The sequence below is a fragment of the Helobdella robusta genome (genome assembly GCF_000326865.2).
Source record: "Helobdella robusta unplaced genomic scaffold HELROscaffold_2, whole genome shotgun sequence".
NCBI lineage: Eukaryota > Metazoa > Annelida > Clitellata > Rhynchobdellida > Glossiphoniidae > Helobdella > Helobdella robusta.
In genome coordinates, this window is record NW_008704083.1 from 6,262,452 (window position 1) to 6,282,278 (window position 19,827).

Below are 19,827 nucleotides of genomic sequence, written 5' to 3' on the forward strand. Positions count from 1 at the left end.
CTAACCAAAATCCTTGAGGATGTGCCACTGAAAAACTTCCTGCCTGGCCTTCGAGAACATTTCATTCCAGTGTTTCACTTCCATTGGCCCGCTTTTACTGCCCAGCAAAATTTGACCTTGCATGTTTTCAAATTAATTTCATGAGTTGTCAATAGCTTATACATTTATGTTGACTTTTATAATAATTTCACACTTTCTAAAATAGTATATGATATGTTTTAATGCTAAAAAAAATCAAAATATTACTTATGCTTCAGTTTTTAGCCGATTCGAATTAATAGGTAAAGTAGATGTGTTTAATGGAGAGTATTTCAAGAAATGTTGAATTGTGAACATGCGGTAGGATAGGATTGTATCTAATGAAACACTCGCCCAGGAACGTATCACGACACCTACCTATCTGCTCGTTCCTGCCCATGCGATCGTAATCCATGACGCTTATCATGAGTGATGTCTGGCGGATCTTCTCGTAAGGTACGTCGAATGCGAAATTTTCATCAAACTGAGGATTCAACGACTTTTCTACTGTTCTTGTTTTCTTCTTCTCAGATTTTTTCCCATCCAACATGAGCCATATTTTAACGTAAGGATCTGAATTAATGATGATAACACAACGTAGGTAAAAGCAAAAATATGTGTATAAATAAAAAGACAATCAAAGGTTTTATAGCTATCAAGTAGAGCAATAAACGCAAACATTGTTGAAAGGTTTGCATCTAATGTTTGCAGGAGTAGGTGTACATGCACGCGTATACACGCACGTACGCACAAGTATTTGTGCATGCACTTGCATGTATAGCTGCAGAGTACAGATGTGCCAATACAGACAGGCATGTACAGCGTTTATAGGTACAATTCTTTTACTTTGAATGTTCGTGTGTACGCTCGAATTATCGGTGCATGTTTGTGCATCTGTGCGTGGATTTGTCTTGAGATCATGCAAATGTTCGGGGCCTTGTCTGCGAATGAATGGATGTTTGTGTGTGCTTGCATATGTACGACGAACAGTGGAGTATTCGTTGCATCTTTTCGGGCAGATTATATTAAGTGATATTTGCATATACTGGTTGTAAATATTTTGATGTTCTTTCATGTTATAATATCTCATTGGGATACCCAAATATTTTCCCAAAAAACCCCATCTAAACATTAGATATTATCCAAATATTTTCCAAGAATGTACATACAAACAAAAACCCAATCTAAACACTTGTTTAAAATTGCAATAAACAAGCAGATATTAACAGCAACAACAACAACAACAACAACAACATGACTCCGAGTGTGTGCACGTAACAATAATTTATAAGACGAGGCGTGTAAGAACGTTGTGGCTGCGGCGAGTGGGCTGGTTGTACGAGGACCTGCATTTCATTCGCATCAATGAAAGGCTTAAAATTGCATAGCCATAAAAATTTTTACAACAAAAGTACAAGGGAAATAGAAAGGCAAACACTTTTGGATGGTCTGGGGGCTATATAATTGTAACTCGTTTTCGATGGTACTATGAAAGCAATAAAACATTTTGTCTTCAGTTCTGCTGGTGCTCTGTTCTAGCTTACAAATGTCACCCACAAAACATTCCTGCCTGCCAAGTGATGCACGCTGACTTCAAAGTTTATGCCTCTACTTTTTTCCATCAGAGTCATAAAACGAGAAACTGCATCCTCCCACAACGTTGTACGTACAACTCAGGGCAGCAGGTTAATTAAATTGAATAAGTGTTCAAATTTAAATTATAAAGTTTATTAATAATAATCAATTAAATATTTTTTGAGTTTAACATATCAGTTGGCATTTTATTTTTTTAAAATTATCATTTGATGAAATGAATTAGTTAAAAAAAATGAAGGTTAAAATTTCTAAGAGCGTGATGCCATTAGAAGCCTTTAGAAAAATAAATGAAGATCAACGAGCAAAGCACTTAATAAGAAAGTCACGTTATATAATATATGAAGTCACTTGAACAATACAAATAAAAATTGAAAGTTTTCTCATAGTTTATATTACTTTTAAGCAAAAAACCCCAGTCCTTTTTTTTTAATTAATTATATCACACAAAACAAATTATTTTATGGCCCATATATCAATAATTAAACTAATAAACAAATAATAAAAAATGAATAAAAGAATAAAAATAAAAAAAACCTGAAAGTCCATTGATGTCCTTGGCCTTGAGATCCCTGGCTTTCTTGATGCTGACCGTCAGCTGGCCGTTGGAGGGGTGATAGCACAGGCCTACGTAGATCTCCCCGAGTTTTCCCTGCTCAGTCGAATTAGTGTGCATGTGTTTGTTGTCTGTTTGTGTGTGCGCGTGCGTGTTTTGTGATTTTGTGATGTGGTTGTTGTGTTGATTATTATTTTTAAAGATGTTTAGGTTAACTTTGATAATTGGAAATAGGGTAGTAATAATTTTTGTTAAAGAATTATATATAACATGTGGTGGTAGCCATATGTAAAAAAATAAACTTTATAATAAATATATGAGCAATTAAAATGATTCTCTCTCTCAAACTCTCTCTCTTCCTATTTTTTTCATATATTAATGCATACATATCAACGATTTTCTATCTAATTCATAAAATTTAATTTGAAATTTTGGTTAGAAAAGATTTCTGTGCAATGATTATTGAATCAGGAGGAAGGATAGTTTATGAGATGCCGTCTCATTACCTTCATGGGATCACAATAATTTTCAAAAATTTGATATGCGCTAAATAATTTTTTTCGCTACGTAATGAAATCCATTGTATTTTCTATTAAATTTTATTATAATTTATAATTAAATAATTTTATTATATTTTTTTTATAATGACAAAATCTTTAGCATTTAATTTTAAACAAAATTTTATCAACCCGTTTGTATTAGCTATAGAAAAATTATCTGGCAGATCTTAAAGTATTTCATATTTTAATAGTTTACTAAAGACCAATTGAAGAACAGGTTTTCTAAAAAATGTTTCAGATAAATGAATGAATAAAATTCAAAAGTAGCATAACCACCATGTGACTCTTGCATGGCTGCAAATTCTTCCAAACAGTCTGGCCAGACGACAGATCGAAGTCGCTCAGTGGAATGCACACTTCACCAATCGGATCATCTCTACTGAATCTTAAACAATCATCAATACATGTACTTCACTGTGTTTATCCATTGCTTAAATGCTTATATATGCATGGTACATATTAACTGTAAATGTTGTATAAATGCGTTGCTCTGTTGGTTTTTTGACTGTTCATTTTGATTTACATTTGCACTGACAAATAAATAAATTTTTACCAACCTATCGTAATCTAGGACTTGCAGGTACAAAGTTTTGTTCATCAGCTTGGCATACGGAAAGCCTGTTATTTGTGGGTTTGTAATTATTCTTACTTTAAATAAAATAATATTATATTTTTTAAATAAAATATTTGAAAAATAATATAATAAACCACTTTTATTTAGTGACGATGCTCCATAATTTTACTCAACATTTTAAATTGCTTCTGCCACAATGCTTTTCAACACGTGTTTTTACGTGTTTTTACAACTCCATTCCAATGTTTTCGTAACTTTTTTGGAGAACCATTTTTGAGTAAAACATTTTTTTGTGTACTTTAGTAATTTTTTTTTATTTTTCAAATTAGAAATAACGCAAAATTTTCATAGAAGCTTGAAACGTTCACGTGTTACAAGTTAGAACATAAATCATTTCCACGAGTGACTTTAATATCAAAAACTAGCAGTTCATTCCTCATTGATAAGAACTTGCAAGCAATCTATAACGATGCTGGCATGCAGCCATCCTGGTTTTTGTTCATTTATTATAATTTGGTGTATGTTGCAAAATTTCGTTTCACATAAATCTTATCTTGTTTTGTGTAAATTTGTACGCAACATCAATATTGTCATGTGGATTGAGCGTCATGAATGAATAGATGATGGAAGGAATCGAATGGACATGCTGTCGAAATCCAATTAACGATAAATCACATCATCACTTGGAAGCGGCCAAAATATTTCCAGTAACTGTTGTATATATATATATATATATATATATATATATATATATATATATATAACAGAATTTTAACAATATTCAATCTTGTCTGAAATAAAATAATTTTTCTGAAATTTATTTTAAAAATTTTACCGTCAAATAATATTTTATACGATTCAATAAATCATGTCCAAGTTTAAAGATACCAACAAATTTTTCAGAATTCAGCTCAATTTGAAACACAATCAGAAGGCACACATAAATTTCTAGAAGTAAGTTAAAAAATCTGGCACTTCCTCCTGTTGCCGTCAATCATTTCTTCGATAGCCTGAAACGAGTTGAAGTCATTTAAGGAACTTATTAGGAGCTTAATTATTAAGCATAGTTGATGCCGACGTGTGGCAGGCGATGGTGTTCCAATAATTCACCATCGTAGGTTGGAAAATGTTCTTGAGTCCGTGAACTGAATTAATTATTAATAGCATCAAATAACCAATAAGTTTGTTACTAAGAATTGTTGGATTGAGTCATTCGAGTGAAGTATATCTATATGAAACATTTCAGTTGACTCTAAAAGTGAAAAAAGTTAAACTTTTATAAGTATCCGTCTAATTTTATAAAAATATCAAATTCGAAATATCGTAGGCCAATAACGGGCTTGCCTGCCCCACCATGAATTTTTGAAGGAAGGGAGATGCCAAACCACTTTGCTCTCGGCAAGACGATGTCAGTGTATGTATGAAGCGTGTGTAAAATAATTACATATAGTTTTTCTCTATAATTTGTAATAAATGTGTGTGTGATTAAATCGTTACTACTACTATACTAATAATAATAATAGTCGTAGACATTTTTATAATATGAGTTTTATGAATTTGAGGGTGGTTGTTAGGTTGAGGCTTAATTGAAAAATGTTGTCCGTGTTTTTGCGTGCATCTGCATCAAATATTATCTCATAAAAATATCTGAAATCTGGAAGAAAGATATGAGTGTATGTTTGCGCTTGGTATTGAATGGTATCATCATTAGCATTCAATTTTCACTACTACCATCACCATCGTTATCATCATCACTTAAAAAATCATTTCTACTTCGTCATTGTTATCATTGTCATCATCATCGTAATCGACGTCATCATCATGATCCTCCCAGTCATCATCATCGTCGTCATCATAATCATCATCACCATAGTCATCACAATCATCATCGTCGTCGTCATCATCATGTTAACCATCACCGTCGTCACAATCCCCATTTTCATCCCGCAGAAGTTTTAACAATTGGTCAGACAGTAACGACGATGGTACAAGACAAACATCAGAGTCCATTTCCATCAGGAACTCATCAGCGCGCTTTTTTTTTACCATCACCATTACATCATCAGCTTGATGATAAAGTTGATAGCGTTTATCGTAAAATACCACTAGCCATCAGTTTCATTATCATAGTCATAATTTTTTATCATTTATTGTTTTATTTATTTTATTTTGTTAACATCATTTAAACAAACAATATCCTCTATAAATATCATTACTTTTTTGAAAAGAGGATAAAATTTATTGCAATTTTATAAGATTAAATGAGAACATTGTTTGAGTGAGGTAAACATTTCTAGCCAAGACTTTTGGCCATGAAATACACTTTGCAGCATTATTCCCGCTCTAGAATGTAAAAAAAATTTAAACAAAACAAACTTTTCATTCATTTAAAAAATTTTTGCATAGTTTTCTAAATGTTGTATCCTCCTTCTGGTCTCAGGTGCTTCTAATCAGTAAAACAACCTTTTCAATTATGAAAGGAAGGTAACAAAACCAGAAGAGAATGAACGTAATACAATTCTGCTATCTACAAAACGAAGCACGAAATTTAATTTTCAAAACTGTTTGTTAGTATTGTGCATATATGTGCACACGTGTTTACTGCGCATGCGTATTAAACAAGAGGTTTTCGTACTTTAACAAACATCAAGAAAAGTATAATACATAAATAGTGTCTGTGTGTGAAAAAAACCAAAGAGTGTACACAAGAAGTGCATGTTTATGTGAGGGCATGGACTTAAGCTTGGAAAGATGCAGTAGCAAAACGATGGACTATGTTCCAAAAGGGCAAGTGTTGCTCTGCACATTTTCAACCAATCGATAAAGCGCCATTTCCGCAATGCCCAATAACGCTCCTCAATGAATTTTACTAACAAATGGGTCTTGAGATCCAATCTTAACTTTGTGAGTGATGGAGAAGTAGTTAGAGAGGTAGAAAGTTCCACAGAATAGGTCCAGAAAAGGCAAACGACGATTTAGCATAAGAGTATTTAATATGAGTCAAGAAGTTAAGAATAATTTTTTTTAACTAGTTATCTTCAATTAATGTGAAAAGGTTGAGTACTTGAAGGCATGAATGTTTATATGAGTAATATTAATATTTTGTATATAAATCAAAATAATTTTTAAATGAAGTTATTAAGAGTAAGAGTTGTAATAAAACAAATTTGAATTCTTAAAAGGTGAATTTGTTAAAAGGTTGAATGACCAAACACATCTATGGGGAAATTGTTTCCACGGATATTTATATCGTGTATAAAAAATGAGTATGCACTTAAACGTGATTATGATAGAATGGGGAAATAGTTTTATAACTCTTGAACGCAGAAACGGTTTGGATTAATGGAAGTCTGAATGAGTCAATCGATCAATGAAAACTATAGAAAACTGAGTGAACAAATTTTAATGATTAAAGGGAGGAATGAATCAATAGATGAATGAATAGCGTTGCAAACGATTGAATGGACGAAGTAACTTATTCAGTGACCGAGCATTCACGTGCTGACGAATGAACGATTTTTCAAGGAAAATAGTAAACGGACGGATGCAAAATATGCGCAAATGTGTTAAAATCAAAATTTAGAACGTTTGGCAATGTGAACTAATATATAAATATATTATAATTTTGCTGAATTCCAAGTTCAACAACAACTTATAAACAAAAATTTTTATATTAAGAAAAATGAAAAATATACTTTGAGAGTTGTAGGAAAAGTGCAGGGAAAAGAAAAAAGTGCTTTAAAAAGCAAAGCGGTGTGATGGGTTATAAAGTTTATGTAAAATTTCAAAAATGAAATTTTCGTAAAATATTTGTAAACATTTAAAATCGCACAATGTTTATAATTGTTGAAATCAGTGATTAAATCATTAAAATTTAAATTACCTTGTGTTGACCATAGCGAAATAAAATAAATTCAGTAAGTTGAAACTGCAATAATGAAAATATGAAAAGAAAATTATTGTTAGAGCATGGAATTGAGAACCGACGTCTATTCATTCATTAAGATGCTTTACAGCTGAACATTTTAGCGACAAAGAAAAATTCCAAAAGTTCTTCTTACGGCGATTTATGTGCCTATTTGTTTGTATTTGTATTACCAGCTTGGAACTGCAAGCGTACATTCCAATGCAGGCATAATTTCCTCACAGCACACTAACGTGAATATTTAAAGATGTGCAATTACCTTGAGTTTCATTCAAATTTCAAAGTTTTTAGGATTACTCAGTTCTTTTCATACAAGCTTTTGTTGACTTATGGTTAAAAATTTTTTCTATTTAATTAAACTTTTTCTTCATTTTTAAAATTTATTTTTTAATTTCAAGAGCTGTCGAATTGTCCTTTCTTTACATATTCTTTTTAAAATGGTAAAAAATATAATGGCAATATAAAAAACCAAAAATGTTAATTGTAAAAATTTTATAAATTAATCTTTCTATTGATCAACAACAGCGGTTCCAAACCTTTTAAGTGGCAGCCTTCCTAAAAATTCAAATAATGATAGAGCCAGCCTATCTCCGTTTCCACCGGCAGGTTCAAAGTTGATGACCTTTCTTTGGCTCATTAGACTATGTTTTTCATTTTTTTACGTTTTTTAATTAAAATTAACTTTGCAGTTGATCTATTCAAAGTTTTTCACTTTATAATGGAAATGAGCGTTGACTTGACCTCTCCGGAAACTTGTTGGCTTCACAGGTTGGCAACCATTGATCAACACTCGACAAATATTTTATACTTATTTTTAATTTCAATTTTTAACTTACCACTCTTTATTTTTTATAAGATCTATTGAGGCAAAGTATTTTAAACAAAAAACAAAATTTCATCAACCAAAGTTTTCAAACGTTTTTGAAAATGCCATCAAGTTGCATCCCTTTTAAAACATCAAAGTTGGTACTGTCAAAAAATTTGTTTTTGCGAACGTTTTATTAGAATTTAAAAAATAACTCAAATGTTGATAAAAATAATTTGAATATTTCAAAAAATATTCATGTCATTGGTGCATTTTCTGCAGCAATAAAACTTTATAAACTCGCCAACGTAGCATTCTACTGTGAAAGAATTTGTGTGTATATTGCCATGAAAATTCTGTCCATAAAATAAATGAACAAATGTTTATTTGTAAAATAAAATAAAACGCTTTAAAATAAACGCTTTGTTACCTACGAACAAATGGGAAGAAAGATTTACTGACCCACCTGTAATGATGCTGTCCTGCAAGATTAAACATTGCAACGCAAAAAGACGCCAGCATATGTACAGCAAAGGCATCTTTCTGTTTAATGTTTTCAATTGAGTAAAAATTGAGCACAACGACGTTGAACATTATTATCATTTCATCCAGGCTTGATGGTGACAGAAGTTTTTCAGGGGCTAAAATATACTCACACACACACAAGGCCGCCTGTCTCCAAGTGTGTTATTATGAACACATACAAGCATTCGAGTTTGCATTTGAGTACGTGGGGGGTGTAGAAAATTAAGCCAGCCTACAGAAATATACATGCTTAGGTGCATGCCGAGACACATACATTTGCACAAGGAAGCAGGCACACGCAAACATGACACTTCCAGTTTGAAATTTCTTACTCAAAGATGGAAGCAACCGACAACAAATTTTCACGGCCAGTAATAAATGCTTTTGCTGCCATCGTCACTTGCAGAGTAGTAGTTGAAATTTTCAGAGGCATTGAAATTATTTTTGTTGCAGTAGTTTCTGTCATACGTGTTCTAACCTCAGGTGCATGTTTTTTTTTGCTTTTGTATTCCGTTGTTGCCACATTGACTGATTAAGAATTGCAATTATTTAGTGGCAAAATATATTTATAGTCTAAGTATTATATGCATATTTATGAAAAGTCATAATTTTTTACACTGTTATTTGCGTTTATAATTTGGAAAATTATTTTCTCAGCAAAAAGATTTTTCTTTTTCTTGGTTTTGTTGGAATTTTTTTTTGAACAAGTAATTGGCTATATAGTTTTACAAAGTAAAAAGAAATCAAAGCTTTTTTGAACTTTCGTCTTATTCATTTGCACGTCTTGTGTTTATTTAACTTGGCAAGTTGTTCTACCAATAATTATCTAAATTAAATTAAAATTTTTTTATCTGAAATTAGGCATTTTTTTATTGTTCCATCAAATAAACAGTTCATTAAATTTATTAAATATTAAACCAAACTTTGTTGAAAGCAAGTCATACTTCGAATATAACTGTTTGGATTTACCAATTACCATAAAAATATTTTTCAATTTAAAATATTAGTTAGCACTAATTTTTTACAATAAAATTATTTAATAAAAGGTGCAGGTTACTGTAAGAAAAAATCGAGTTATTTCAACTAAAATTAAATTGCAAACAAAAGCCAATAGAGACAAAAGTTGTCAGATAAATCTCGCTTGATATATAGACGTCCATAAACATTGCAGGCTGGTAAACGCGTTCATTCTCTCATAAATAAATAATCGTTTTCCCTGATCAGCCAATGCAAGAACTTAAAATAAATGTTCGAGCCGATCAAATATTTTACATTTTTGACAGGGCTAACTCAAATTTAAAAAAAATGTTGATCGACCAACACAAGTCACTTCAAAATTTAAAGTGAAATACTTATATTGCTGAGCTGTACATGTAGAGTGAGTGCCTCCTACTCTATGAACTGCGGGCCATAAAACTCATCGGCCGGCCGTTAAAGTAAATTGTCGACTGAAGGCTTCAACGTGATTTACAAGTGCTTCTGTTCCAGTTTATGTTCTACTGTCGAAAAAACGATTGAATTTTAAAATACTTTTTTTAATTGCAAAGTTTAGAATAACTATTTTAAGTTTATTACAAACCATTGTTGTGAGTCGTAAACATTGCAGCAAAAGAAGCGACACAAGCGGGCAGAAACTCTCTTCCTGGAAAAATATTTTTTGATGACTTGGGTCATCATGTTTAATCGTAACTTGCTATTCTCAATAAATTAATCCAAACACCAGTCAGGGCACAGTGCGCTTGTTTTGGCTTTTTCAATAAAGAATATACAAATTTGTATAAAAATTACGCTAAAGTTTAAATGCAAACTTTAATAGCTAGAATGAATCAATGAATGAACATAACTCATTTTTTGTGATGCTATATTTCGAAGGCTGTTAAAATTGTTTATTGTTGGTTGAGAATTTGGTCTGAAAATGTTATTTTAGAAACCCAAAAGTTATTATTTTGAGGTTTAAAAAAAGTTATGATTATAAATATTTAACCCATAATTTGCAACAATGTATGCTATTAATAAAATGAAATATTGCTAAAAACATGATTTATAAATGAAAAACAAATGAAAAACTTTTGTAAAATCTACAACCTGATACCAACAAAATGTAAAAAACGCACATTCACACACGCACACACACACCGACACAACGTTACAGTTTGTAACAAGAAGGCTTGATGAATTACTTGAAAATTAGCGTTAGACCCTCTCTTAATTGTGCTTAACGACGCACTGCTTTACGCACAGATGATGATCGACAGACTAATTATAACTGAAAAATATGATCAGGCTCAACGCGAGTACATTCGAATGTTTTAATGTATTCTGGACACACCAGACAATACTGAATATGCAAGTTACTTGAAATTTATGTCTATATAGACCATAAATCTTTTAGTGGCTATAGTTTGTTCTCATTTGCGGTTGCATTTTTTAAAATGAAGATAAATTTATTGCGCTCTTTTCGTGTTTTCAAACCAAAATTAGTAATTATTTGACAGTTTCTAGTAGCTCAAACATTTTTTTCAATTCGGTTACAAATGCAAATAGAGCCTACCCTTGTAAATTAAACTACTGAAGCAGAATGAGAATAGATGAATTTTGTTTAGGTAGTTGACTCATGACGGTTAGAACATTATGACCCTATATGATGCATTGCTGAAAATCTTTGAGTATCACAAACTTTATGCATGGTCTTAAACATACAAAATTATTATTATTTACTGTAAAATACGGACTCTACACACTCACATACACATTTATTTTCAATACAAAAAAGTAAATACTCTATTAACAGTATATTTATAAACTAAAATTATAATAAACTTAAAATGTTTCAATGAATCAGTTTTGTAGAAAAAACTTGAAGCATAACATTTTTTAAAATATTAAAAAACTTTATTAAAAGTTAAATAATTTTTTTAAATTTTCTTCCATAAGTTCAATTTTTAAAGCTTAAAGTTTAAGAACGATTTTTTTCTTGAAAATTTTGGAAAAATTAATCCTAACTGACGTTAACAAAGTTTTAATTGAATTAAGCTGTTTAGTGAAATAAAAATAAAAACTGTTTATCAGTAGACACACTTTTTGTTTTTTTTATATACTTTTATTTAGTCAAATATTAAATATATATATTTATTTTTACGTCATTAGAAATAAGACTATTTATTTCAGCTGTTTAAAAATTTAAATTTCAAATAGATAAAAATTTTTTGTATGAAAACGAAACTTTAATATTTCAATATCAAATTTTGAATCTTTTTTCAGTTACTTCTAAGTTTTTGTAACTGTTTTAGGCAGATCCATCATTTTGAATGATGCTTTTTGAACATGCAAATTGTGCAAATACTCCCTAGCACGTATTAAGTACCATCACTCAATATTCTCGCAAGCTTGCATTTGCTCAAAAGTATACATCACATAAATATATTCATTTTATTATTCATATAAATATCTGTTCAGTCATCCAATAGTATCCAATGAATTTGTTAAAATAATGATCGTAAAGCTTTTAGAAACTTACCTTGAGACGACAGAAATGTTTTTTCTTTTGTTTATACAAAATCAATTAAATATGTTTGCTTATAAAATTAATTTTCATCAAATGTTAAAAATGGTAAACAAAGGTTAAATGAGTCAAACGTTGTAAATTCCTGTATAAAAACTTGTAAATATACGCAACGATGGGACTTGTACAACGTGTACCTCGTTATTCATTTATTTACATCATCACCGCTTCATACACAAAATTGTATGCCTTGTAAGGCTATGGATACATAATTGTATAAATTTACGTAATATATATAATAAGAAAGAGTGTCCGTCATGCATTTGCACGTAGGTTCGTCCATAAGCAGCTATCGACTCCCATGCACCATTCAATCACTCATCATTTTCGTCAACCCACACAGAAATTTCTAAGCCATATTTCTATATTATCCTATTTCGATCTATCGCTTAAGCAGAATGTCACGTTAACCGCTTTATCATCATTACGTTCAGCTTTGCAGAAGTTTAACGCCGGGGAATTTTCTGTGAACTCGATTTTGGTTTTTTAAAGTTGCTAATTATATTTAAAAATTTTTAAAAAGTGGTTACTGTTTTATTACAATTTTAGGAATTACGTCATTTAGGATGATTGATGTCAGATCCATATTTTATTTGCCCATTCATTTGGTTGTATATTTTCTCAAATCATTTATTCATTCATTGTTCTTCTTTCAATGTTTGCTCACACTCTCCATCCATCCATCAATCCATCCACATAACAAATTTCGTGAGCAGGCCTCATTCATTCATTCGCTCTTCATTCATTCGTTCTTTATTCATTCGTTCTTTATTCGTATTTGTTCGCGTCTCATAAGATGAAAATATGCATGAGGAGAATTCTGGAGAGAGCGTTTAACGTTTCTACGTTGTCCCTCTGGTCTAGATACTGCGTGGGGTGGTCCGAACTAACCTTTAATTTTAATTTCATTACTACTACATGTTTCTACTCTTATTGTGAATGTTTCATTACATTTGAAAAAATTTCTTATTGTAATTAACAATATTTTTTTTAAATTTGCAACTACGGAATAATATTAATAATGGGAGCCGAATGTCTCAGTTCAATATTCTTGCACTTCTACATCATGGTTGGTTCTTTAATATTATGGCCTACAATATTTTTACATCTTCATTTGTAATCAACTTCTCTGACTCGATGTCATTCCTACAAATATTGCCATGGGTACGGGCATATCACAAAAACAATTTTCACAAATACGAATACACCTCACTCAATCCATCAGACACTGATATTTTCATTCCTACTAACACTTGAATCCCATCGTCCTCATCCACGCCATCGCATTCATTCTTATCATCATATTCAGCATCACATTCTTTTTCCGTTTTGCACGTGCCTACGTCACGAGTGACGTCATTTGCGGCCCATTCACTTCGTCGTTATCTGAATTCCTGACCAAATTAGTTGCTACAATCTGTTTTGTCGAAAAGTTGTTGTGAAATGTAACACAGAACTAAATGCAAGTAAATGTTGCTTTGTAATTGGATGGAGTTTTGAAATATTTGAAGTTGAAATGTCCTTGCAGTTTGGCATCACAAATGCTGATGAAAAATACTTTATGGAACATTTTTTGAATTTAACGCAGAGATGTAGCAGTTAAATGCGTCAAAAATGGTCGCCATAGAATCTAAATCCAGCACAGTAATGCTTATTATTAACATCACTCCTTATCTCAATCTATTAAGTTGAACAAATGCAACTGTAGTGTACACGTTAGTACCATTCATTCTAAGTATTTGTTGCACAGACGTTTTATATCAAAACAATAAAAGCTTTGTTACATTTATGGATGACATCAATAAAAACTTTACAACAAAACATTGAAACAAGCAACATTAAATCATAACAGCAGTTACAACAAGAACAATTACAACAACAGCAACAATAACGACAACAAAAACAACAACAACAGAGGCAACTACAACGACAGCAACAACAAAAGCAACAGCAACAACAACAACCTGTTAATGTAAAATTTGAGCAACAAGTGTCAGCGGTAGCAGCCTGAGATAGCAGCCATAAAACAGCATCACGCAGCTTTTATCTTTTGATAGATACAAATGCTACGACACTCAGCGCTCTTAGCTTAACGTGTCCGTATGCTGTCCAGACAAAAAAAAATCAAAAATATTTTTTTCTTCCCTTTTAAGAACATTTTTCACATCTGGCTCGTTTTTGTTCTAAAGTTAGTTAATTAACATTTTTTATTCTGAATAAAAACAAACTCTTTGTCATCATCATCATCTTCATTGGAATTGGTACTAGCGTCATCATCACCATCACCACAACCAGCATCCACATCATATCAATTTGTCACCGAAACAAAAAAGTCAAAAAGACAGACTGACAGTTATTTCCAACCTTTCAAATTTCATTTCTGACAAACTGCAAAAATAATAATAATAATCATCATCATCATCATCATCATCATCATCATCATCACCATCATCATCATCAAAAACTTCATCAAACTCGTCAAAAGATACAAAAAACATAATCATTATCATCATCGTTATCATCATCGTAAACATCATCAACAATCAACATCAGAACTACCATCACCATAACCGTCATCACCAACATAATCATCATCATCATTTCTATTCCCGCCATCATTATCGCGAACAAAATTATCACCAGCATGATCATTATATCATTATCATCATAGTTGAAATGGTACCTATCTTCATCACCGACGTAATTATCACCAACAAATTCTTTTCTCTATTTTACTCATGTGCATGAAGTTTTTGAACGAAGACATAAAGTTTACTTCCATTGAAATGCACATAATGTTTCTCTGCCTCTTTCTCTGAGTGTTCTCCTGTCTAGTAAGAACATTACCCACCTACTCCGGGCTTTTTGTAAACCATTAAACGCAACTTTATTTTAATGTATTTCATATGTAAAATGTTTTTTGCGTCTGTGTATTATGTATTGTTATGTCTGTTTGATTGGTTAGCAAATGATTGTGTGTGTGTGTATGTGTGTTTGTGCGTGTGTACATTTCGTCCTATTTTATGTGTTCCGGACTGACTAAAGTAATTCTGGTATCTCTCTATCCCATCCCTTAACTCCTCCGACGATGCTATTTTTATTGTCTTTTCAAGTTTTTATCTTGAAAGAATATGGTATTTATTTATTCTGTTTGCCGTTATGTTGTTCAATTTGGTAACAATTCAAAAATTAAAAGTTTTTTGAATTCATGCAGCAATTTAACTTTTATCAACACGTAAATCAACAAACACGTAAAAAGCAGTTTTATTTGATGTGTCCAGCAATTTAAAACAAGCAATCAAAAGCCACACCACACAAAAATTGCAATTGACTAAATGTTCGAACAAACAAAAGCAAGAAGAAAATTAGAAAGTGTCGTGGGTGCAAAGTTATTTCCTGAAGATCATCCTATAGCGAATTCGGCACAATCAGGTTTACTTACCTCGTCATCATCATTTTTTACTCATCAGCGAAACTCGAAAGATGAATTTTGATTTTCTTCGCAAAATTTGCAGAGTTCATTTGCGGATAAAACAAACAATTTTAATAAAACTTGAATGTTTATTTTAACACATTAATTTTTTTATTTAATTTTAAAAAGTGTAAATCTTGTTTTAGCACCTGAGAAAAAATTTGAAAAAAACGTTTTTTCATCCAAAAAAGAAATGAATTGCATTTACACGTGGCACGCATTTTCGATGAAACATTTTTCATACTAATTTCATCATTTCGGCAAAGATAAACAACACAATGTAACGTTCGAAGTAGGTACAAGAAATGATTGTTTATTCATAACAACAGACACCCATCCATTCAACCAGTAAGAATGAATTAAGAGTTAAGAAGGAACACAGCAACAACAGGTTTGGCACGTCAAAACTATTGTATGCATGGAGCATGTATTGTATAAGTAAGCAATATTGTACGACAAATAATTTCTTTAGCAGATTCACAAATAATTCCTTTAGCAGAGTCATTTTCAAAACATATTCTTAATTTCATATTTTAAAAAAATCAATAAAATTATTATATACAAACACTAATTTGAGGTTTTTTACGAGGTAGCATCAATAACGCGCAAATTAATCTGGCACTCGCTGGCAGGAGATTGACGAGTGCTTCTATCGTCGTTTGCTTACAGTTTATCTTCATTTAAGGACCATAATTTATTCAGGTGTCTTGAAGTAATGAATTAACAACTTTTTATATTTTCTCGCCTGCTTGTGTTAGAACGATTTGAGATAACTTTGAATGATCTGCAAAACTTCTCAAACTAATGAAAATCGCTGAAAGTTTTATGCTTAGACTTTGATTTGAAGTTTTAACATTGTATTTTCTAACACCAAACTAATTACAATCACTATATCATTACGACAAAACGACTGTTTAGACCATTAATAGCGGTCTTGTTATTTTTTAGTAGTTATTCCAGAGAATTCATCTTCATTAACGTGTTTTCCATTTATCATCATTATTCTCATTAGGACCACCGTCATCATCATCGTTCATCACCATCATCGTCGTCGTCATCACCGCTAATCAGTTTAATCATAGCTATCGTAATTTTACTTCGCCATCATTCATAAACATCCTCCTATCATCACCACCAGCAACCTATCGTCGATTAACATAAGATGTGGAATGATGAATGATTTTGTTGTTGCTGGTAAGCTGGTTGGTAGCTGGAAAGTTGGTTGATAGGTTGGCTGGTTGGTAAATTGTTTGTTTGGCTGGTTGACTGATTGTTTATTTGATAGCTTGATTAATTGTTTGTTTGTTTGGTTGGTTGGATGGCTGTTTGATTGATTGTTTAGATGGTTGGTTAGTTGGTATATTTGTTAGATGGATGGTTAGTTGAATAGTTGGTTAGTTGGTTGTTTAGTTGCAAGTGATGTCGTAGCAAGATAAGCATAGTGGCTGACGATGAAGCAAGACTATACTCGGCTCGCATGAAATTTCAAATTCATGCCGAATGTAAACCGAGACATAAAATTATATGACGGTCTTGGTGAGTCCAACTGCAACCTTCACCTTCAAAATAATCATAATAACCATCGTCATCATCATTGTTTTTGTCGTTTTAGATATATTTTGACTCAACATTATTATTATCATCATCGTCTTCGTCGTCATCACCACTATCATTACCGCAATCAAATAAATCAACCACTTTCTAGAATCAAAATATTGGCATAACATTTTTATTACTTTCTCAAGATACATTCATATACTTTTAAAACAAAATATTTTTCAAAATAATGATAGAAAAACATTATAATTATTTTTTTTCTCAATAATAAAGATAATAATAGTAAAAATGGTACTTAAAGATATCAAGAGGGTGCGAAACTGCCACCAATACGAATATTGTTTGAGAAGTGCCAAATCACGGTTGCGGTACAGGTGTTTTTTTATGAGAGGCTAATAAATTAAATAGAATAGCCCATGCATATTTGATGCTATCATCTGATGCAACACCTGTGTCCAATGACGCCACTCCGTTCCTCAGGCCGAATTTCGCGTGTTAATTAGATGAATTTCATCGCGTCATTAACCGGTTGGCTCATATTTTTTCAATTGGTAAGGTGGTTGAAGTTTTTAACAGTGCGTTTCTAAGAAAGTTTTTTCTTGTTTCTCATTTTCTCATTGCAATTTTATAAAAAATCAATTTTGAAACGTTATCAGATCAAACATAATTCAACAAGTTTTTATTTTACCAGGCGTCTTAGATCTAGAAATTTAAACTTTTCTATACAACATAAATATCTTATTTTATACTTTTCACTCTAGCATATAAAATTTTTATATTTTCGATTATTATTTGTTTAAATATTCACAACAAAAAATGTTTAAATTATTGAAAATCTGAATGTTAAAAAAGAATAACATTAACTAAAAGCATTAAAAACATCAGTTACGGGTAGGTCGGTTCTGTAACATCAGCGGAACGTCAGCACGTAGTTATCGCAACGTCAATAGCTGCAATGACCGCGGGCGCATGGCGAAACTTGATGTTGGTTGAAAGTGGTCATAAAATATGTATTTCATGATGAAGATAATCAGTGATTAGTGCTTCATTTCATATGTTAATAAATTAAATTTTGCACTAAATGATGATTTTATAATGATGAAAGCGAAACATGAATTTGAAAATCTTGTAAAATAAAAGGCTTAAGAGCATTGCAACTTGCCCCGGGTATGCATTGATTGAAATTTATAAAATTTATTTTGCTTGATTGAAGAGAGAATGTCTAAAAGTGCATCTTATTGGAAATCAATTGCTATTTTATTATTGAGAATGAGAGAAAAAGCAACATGCCTTGAGGGACACGGAGAGCTTTTTATAGTTTGGTGCATTGGAGATTAGGTAATAATTTAAATTTTTCAACTTTTTTTTATTTCATTTTCAAATTAAGAGATTTATTATTTTTATCAACTATCTTAATTGAAAAATTTGCAATTTTAAAAGCAATATTAATTTAATTTTTTTTTTAAAACTTTATATTACTTTGTTTGCTCATTCTTACTAATTTCTAAAGATGAATAAATTTTAATAAAATTTTGATACATTGGTGAAAATTTTTTTATAATAATATTAATTTTGCAATACTAGGCTGCCAAAACATTTTTTCTAAACTTTTCATAATTAAATTTGCAACAAACTTATGTCTAAAACAATTTTCCATTAAGTCGTCAATTATAAAAAAGCGGACAGCCTACTCGTTTCGTTTAATTAAATTCATTTGGGCAGCAGATCTTTTCGGGTGAAATATTTTTAAATTTTTTATTTTTCAAATAACAATATAAGCAGCAAACCGATAGCATGCAAAAAATCATGCTCTTAATAGGCATGATCTTAATAGTTTCTGCGTCTGTCATCCTGATTTTTGAATAATAATAATAAAAAAGTTAGAACAAAATGATAAAAACGTATTTTAATTAATTATTTTCTTTTTTGAGGTTTACATGAAGAAAAGTTGTCACGTGACATGTCGTGTCGCGTCATGTAGTAGGTAAGTAGTATGTGGCCATCTGGTCCGGTGATAAATGACGTGCGTCATTATTCACGTCATCGTTGTTATCTTTTGTTACATCTTGTATTGTTTTGCATTTTTAGAACAGTCTAATTTTTAAATTGAAATCCTCAGCTTTTCTAGCAATTTCTCAAAAAAGATTTAAAATTAAATAGATTGGCAAATAATAAATAATAAATCAATATTACTCAACTATCCAAAATAAAAAATAAATTAAATTGATAAAAATATCAAATTGAGCAGTAAGCAACCTTCGAAAGCGAAGACTTCATTCCATCTTGGGTTCAAATTCTTCCTCTTCACATTGGTCATCAGTTTCCTCTTCTTATCAGGTAGCAACATGATTTTAACGTAGGGATCGCTCGTGCCTGTATGTGTGCGTGTGTGCGTACGTTTGGGCGTACGTTTTTTTGTTACGTGTGTGTGTGTGTGTGTACGTGTGTTTGTGAAATTATAGAATAGAAGTTTAACGTCATTAAAAGCGAGATCTTTAGTACGGGTTTTTAAATACATAGTTTACTGCTGTATATATAATACGTACACACACTCATATATATATATATATATATATATATATATATATATATATATATATATATATATATATATATATATATATAATATTTTTTACAATATTCTATAAATTCTACCGAATGTGTGGCGTTAATATGTCTG

At 31.1% G+C, this 19,827-nt stretch overlaps 1 protein-coding gene across 1 annotated transcript in view; it reads right to left on the reverse strand.

Annotated features, from left to right (window-relative positions):
- Syt7e (synaptotagmin 7e) overlaps positions 1 to 19,827 on the reverse strand; it is a gene marked incomplete at both ends in the record, with an annotated part of 20,713 nt that continues 886 nt past the window's right edge. Inside the window, 6 exons of the mRNA XM_009017499.1 lie at positions 1 to 116; positions 391 to 591; positions 2,149 to 2,263; positions 3,004 to 3,112; positions 3,285 to 3,345; positions 19,404 to 19,520. Coding sequence (XP_009015747.1) covers positions 1 to 116; positions 391 to 591; positions 2,149 to 2,263; positions 3,004 to 3,112; positions 3,285 to 3,345; positions 19,404 to 19,520 — 719 coding nt within the window. The remainder of the gene's footprint in view (positions 117 to 390; positions 592 to 2,148; positions 2,264 to 3,003; positions 3,113 to 3,284; positions 3,346 to 19,403; positions 19,521 to 19,827) is intronic.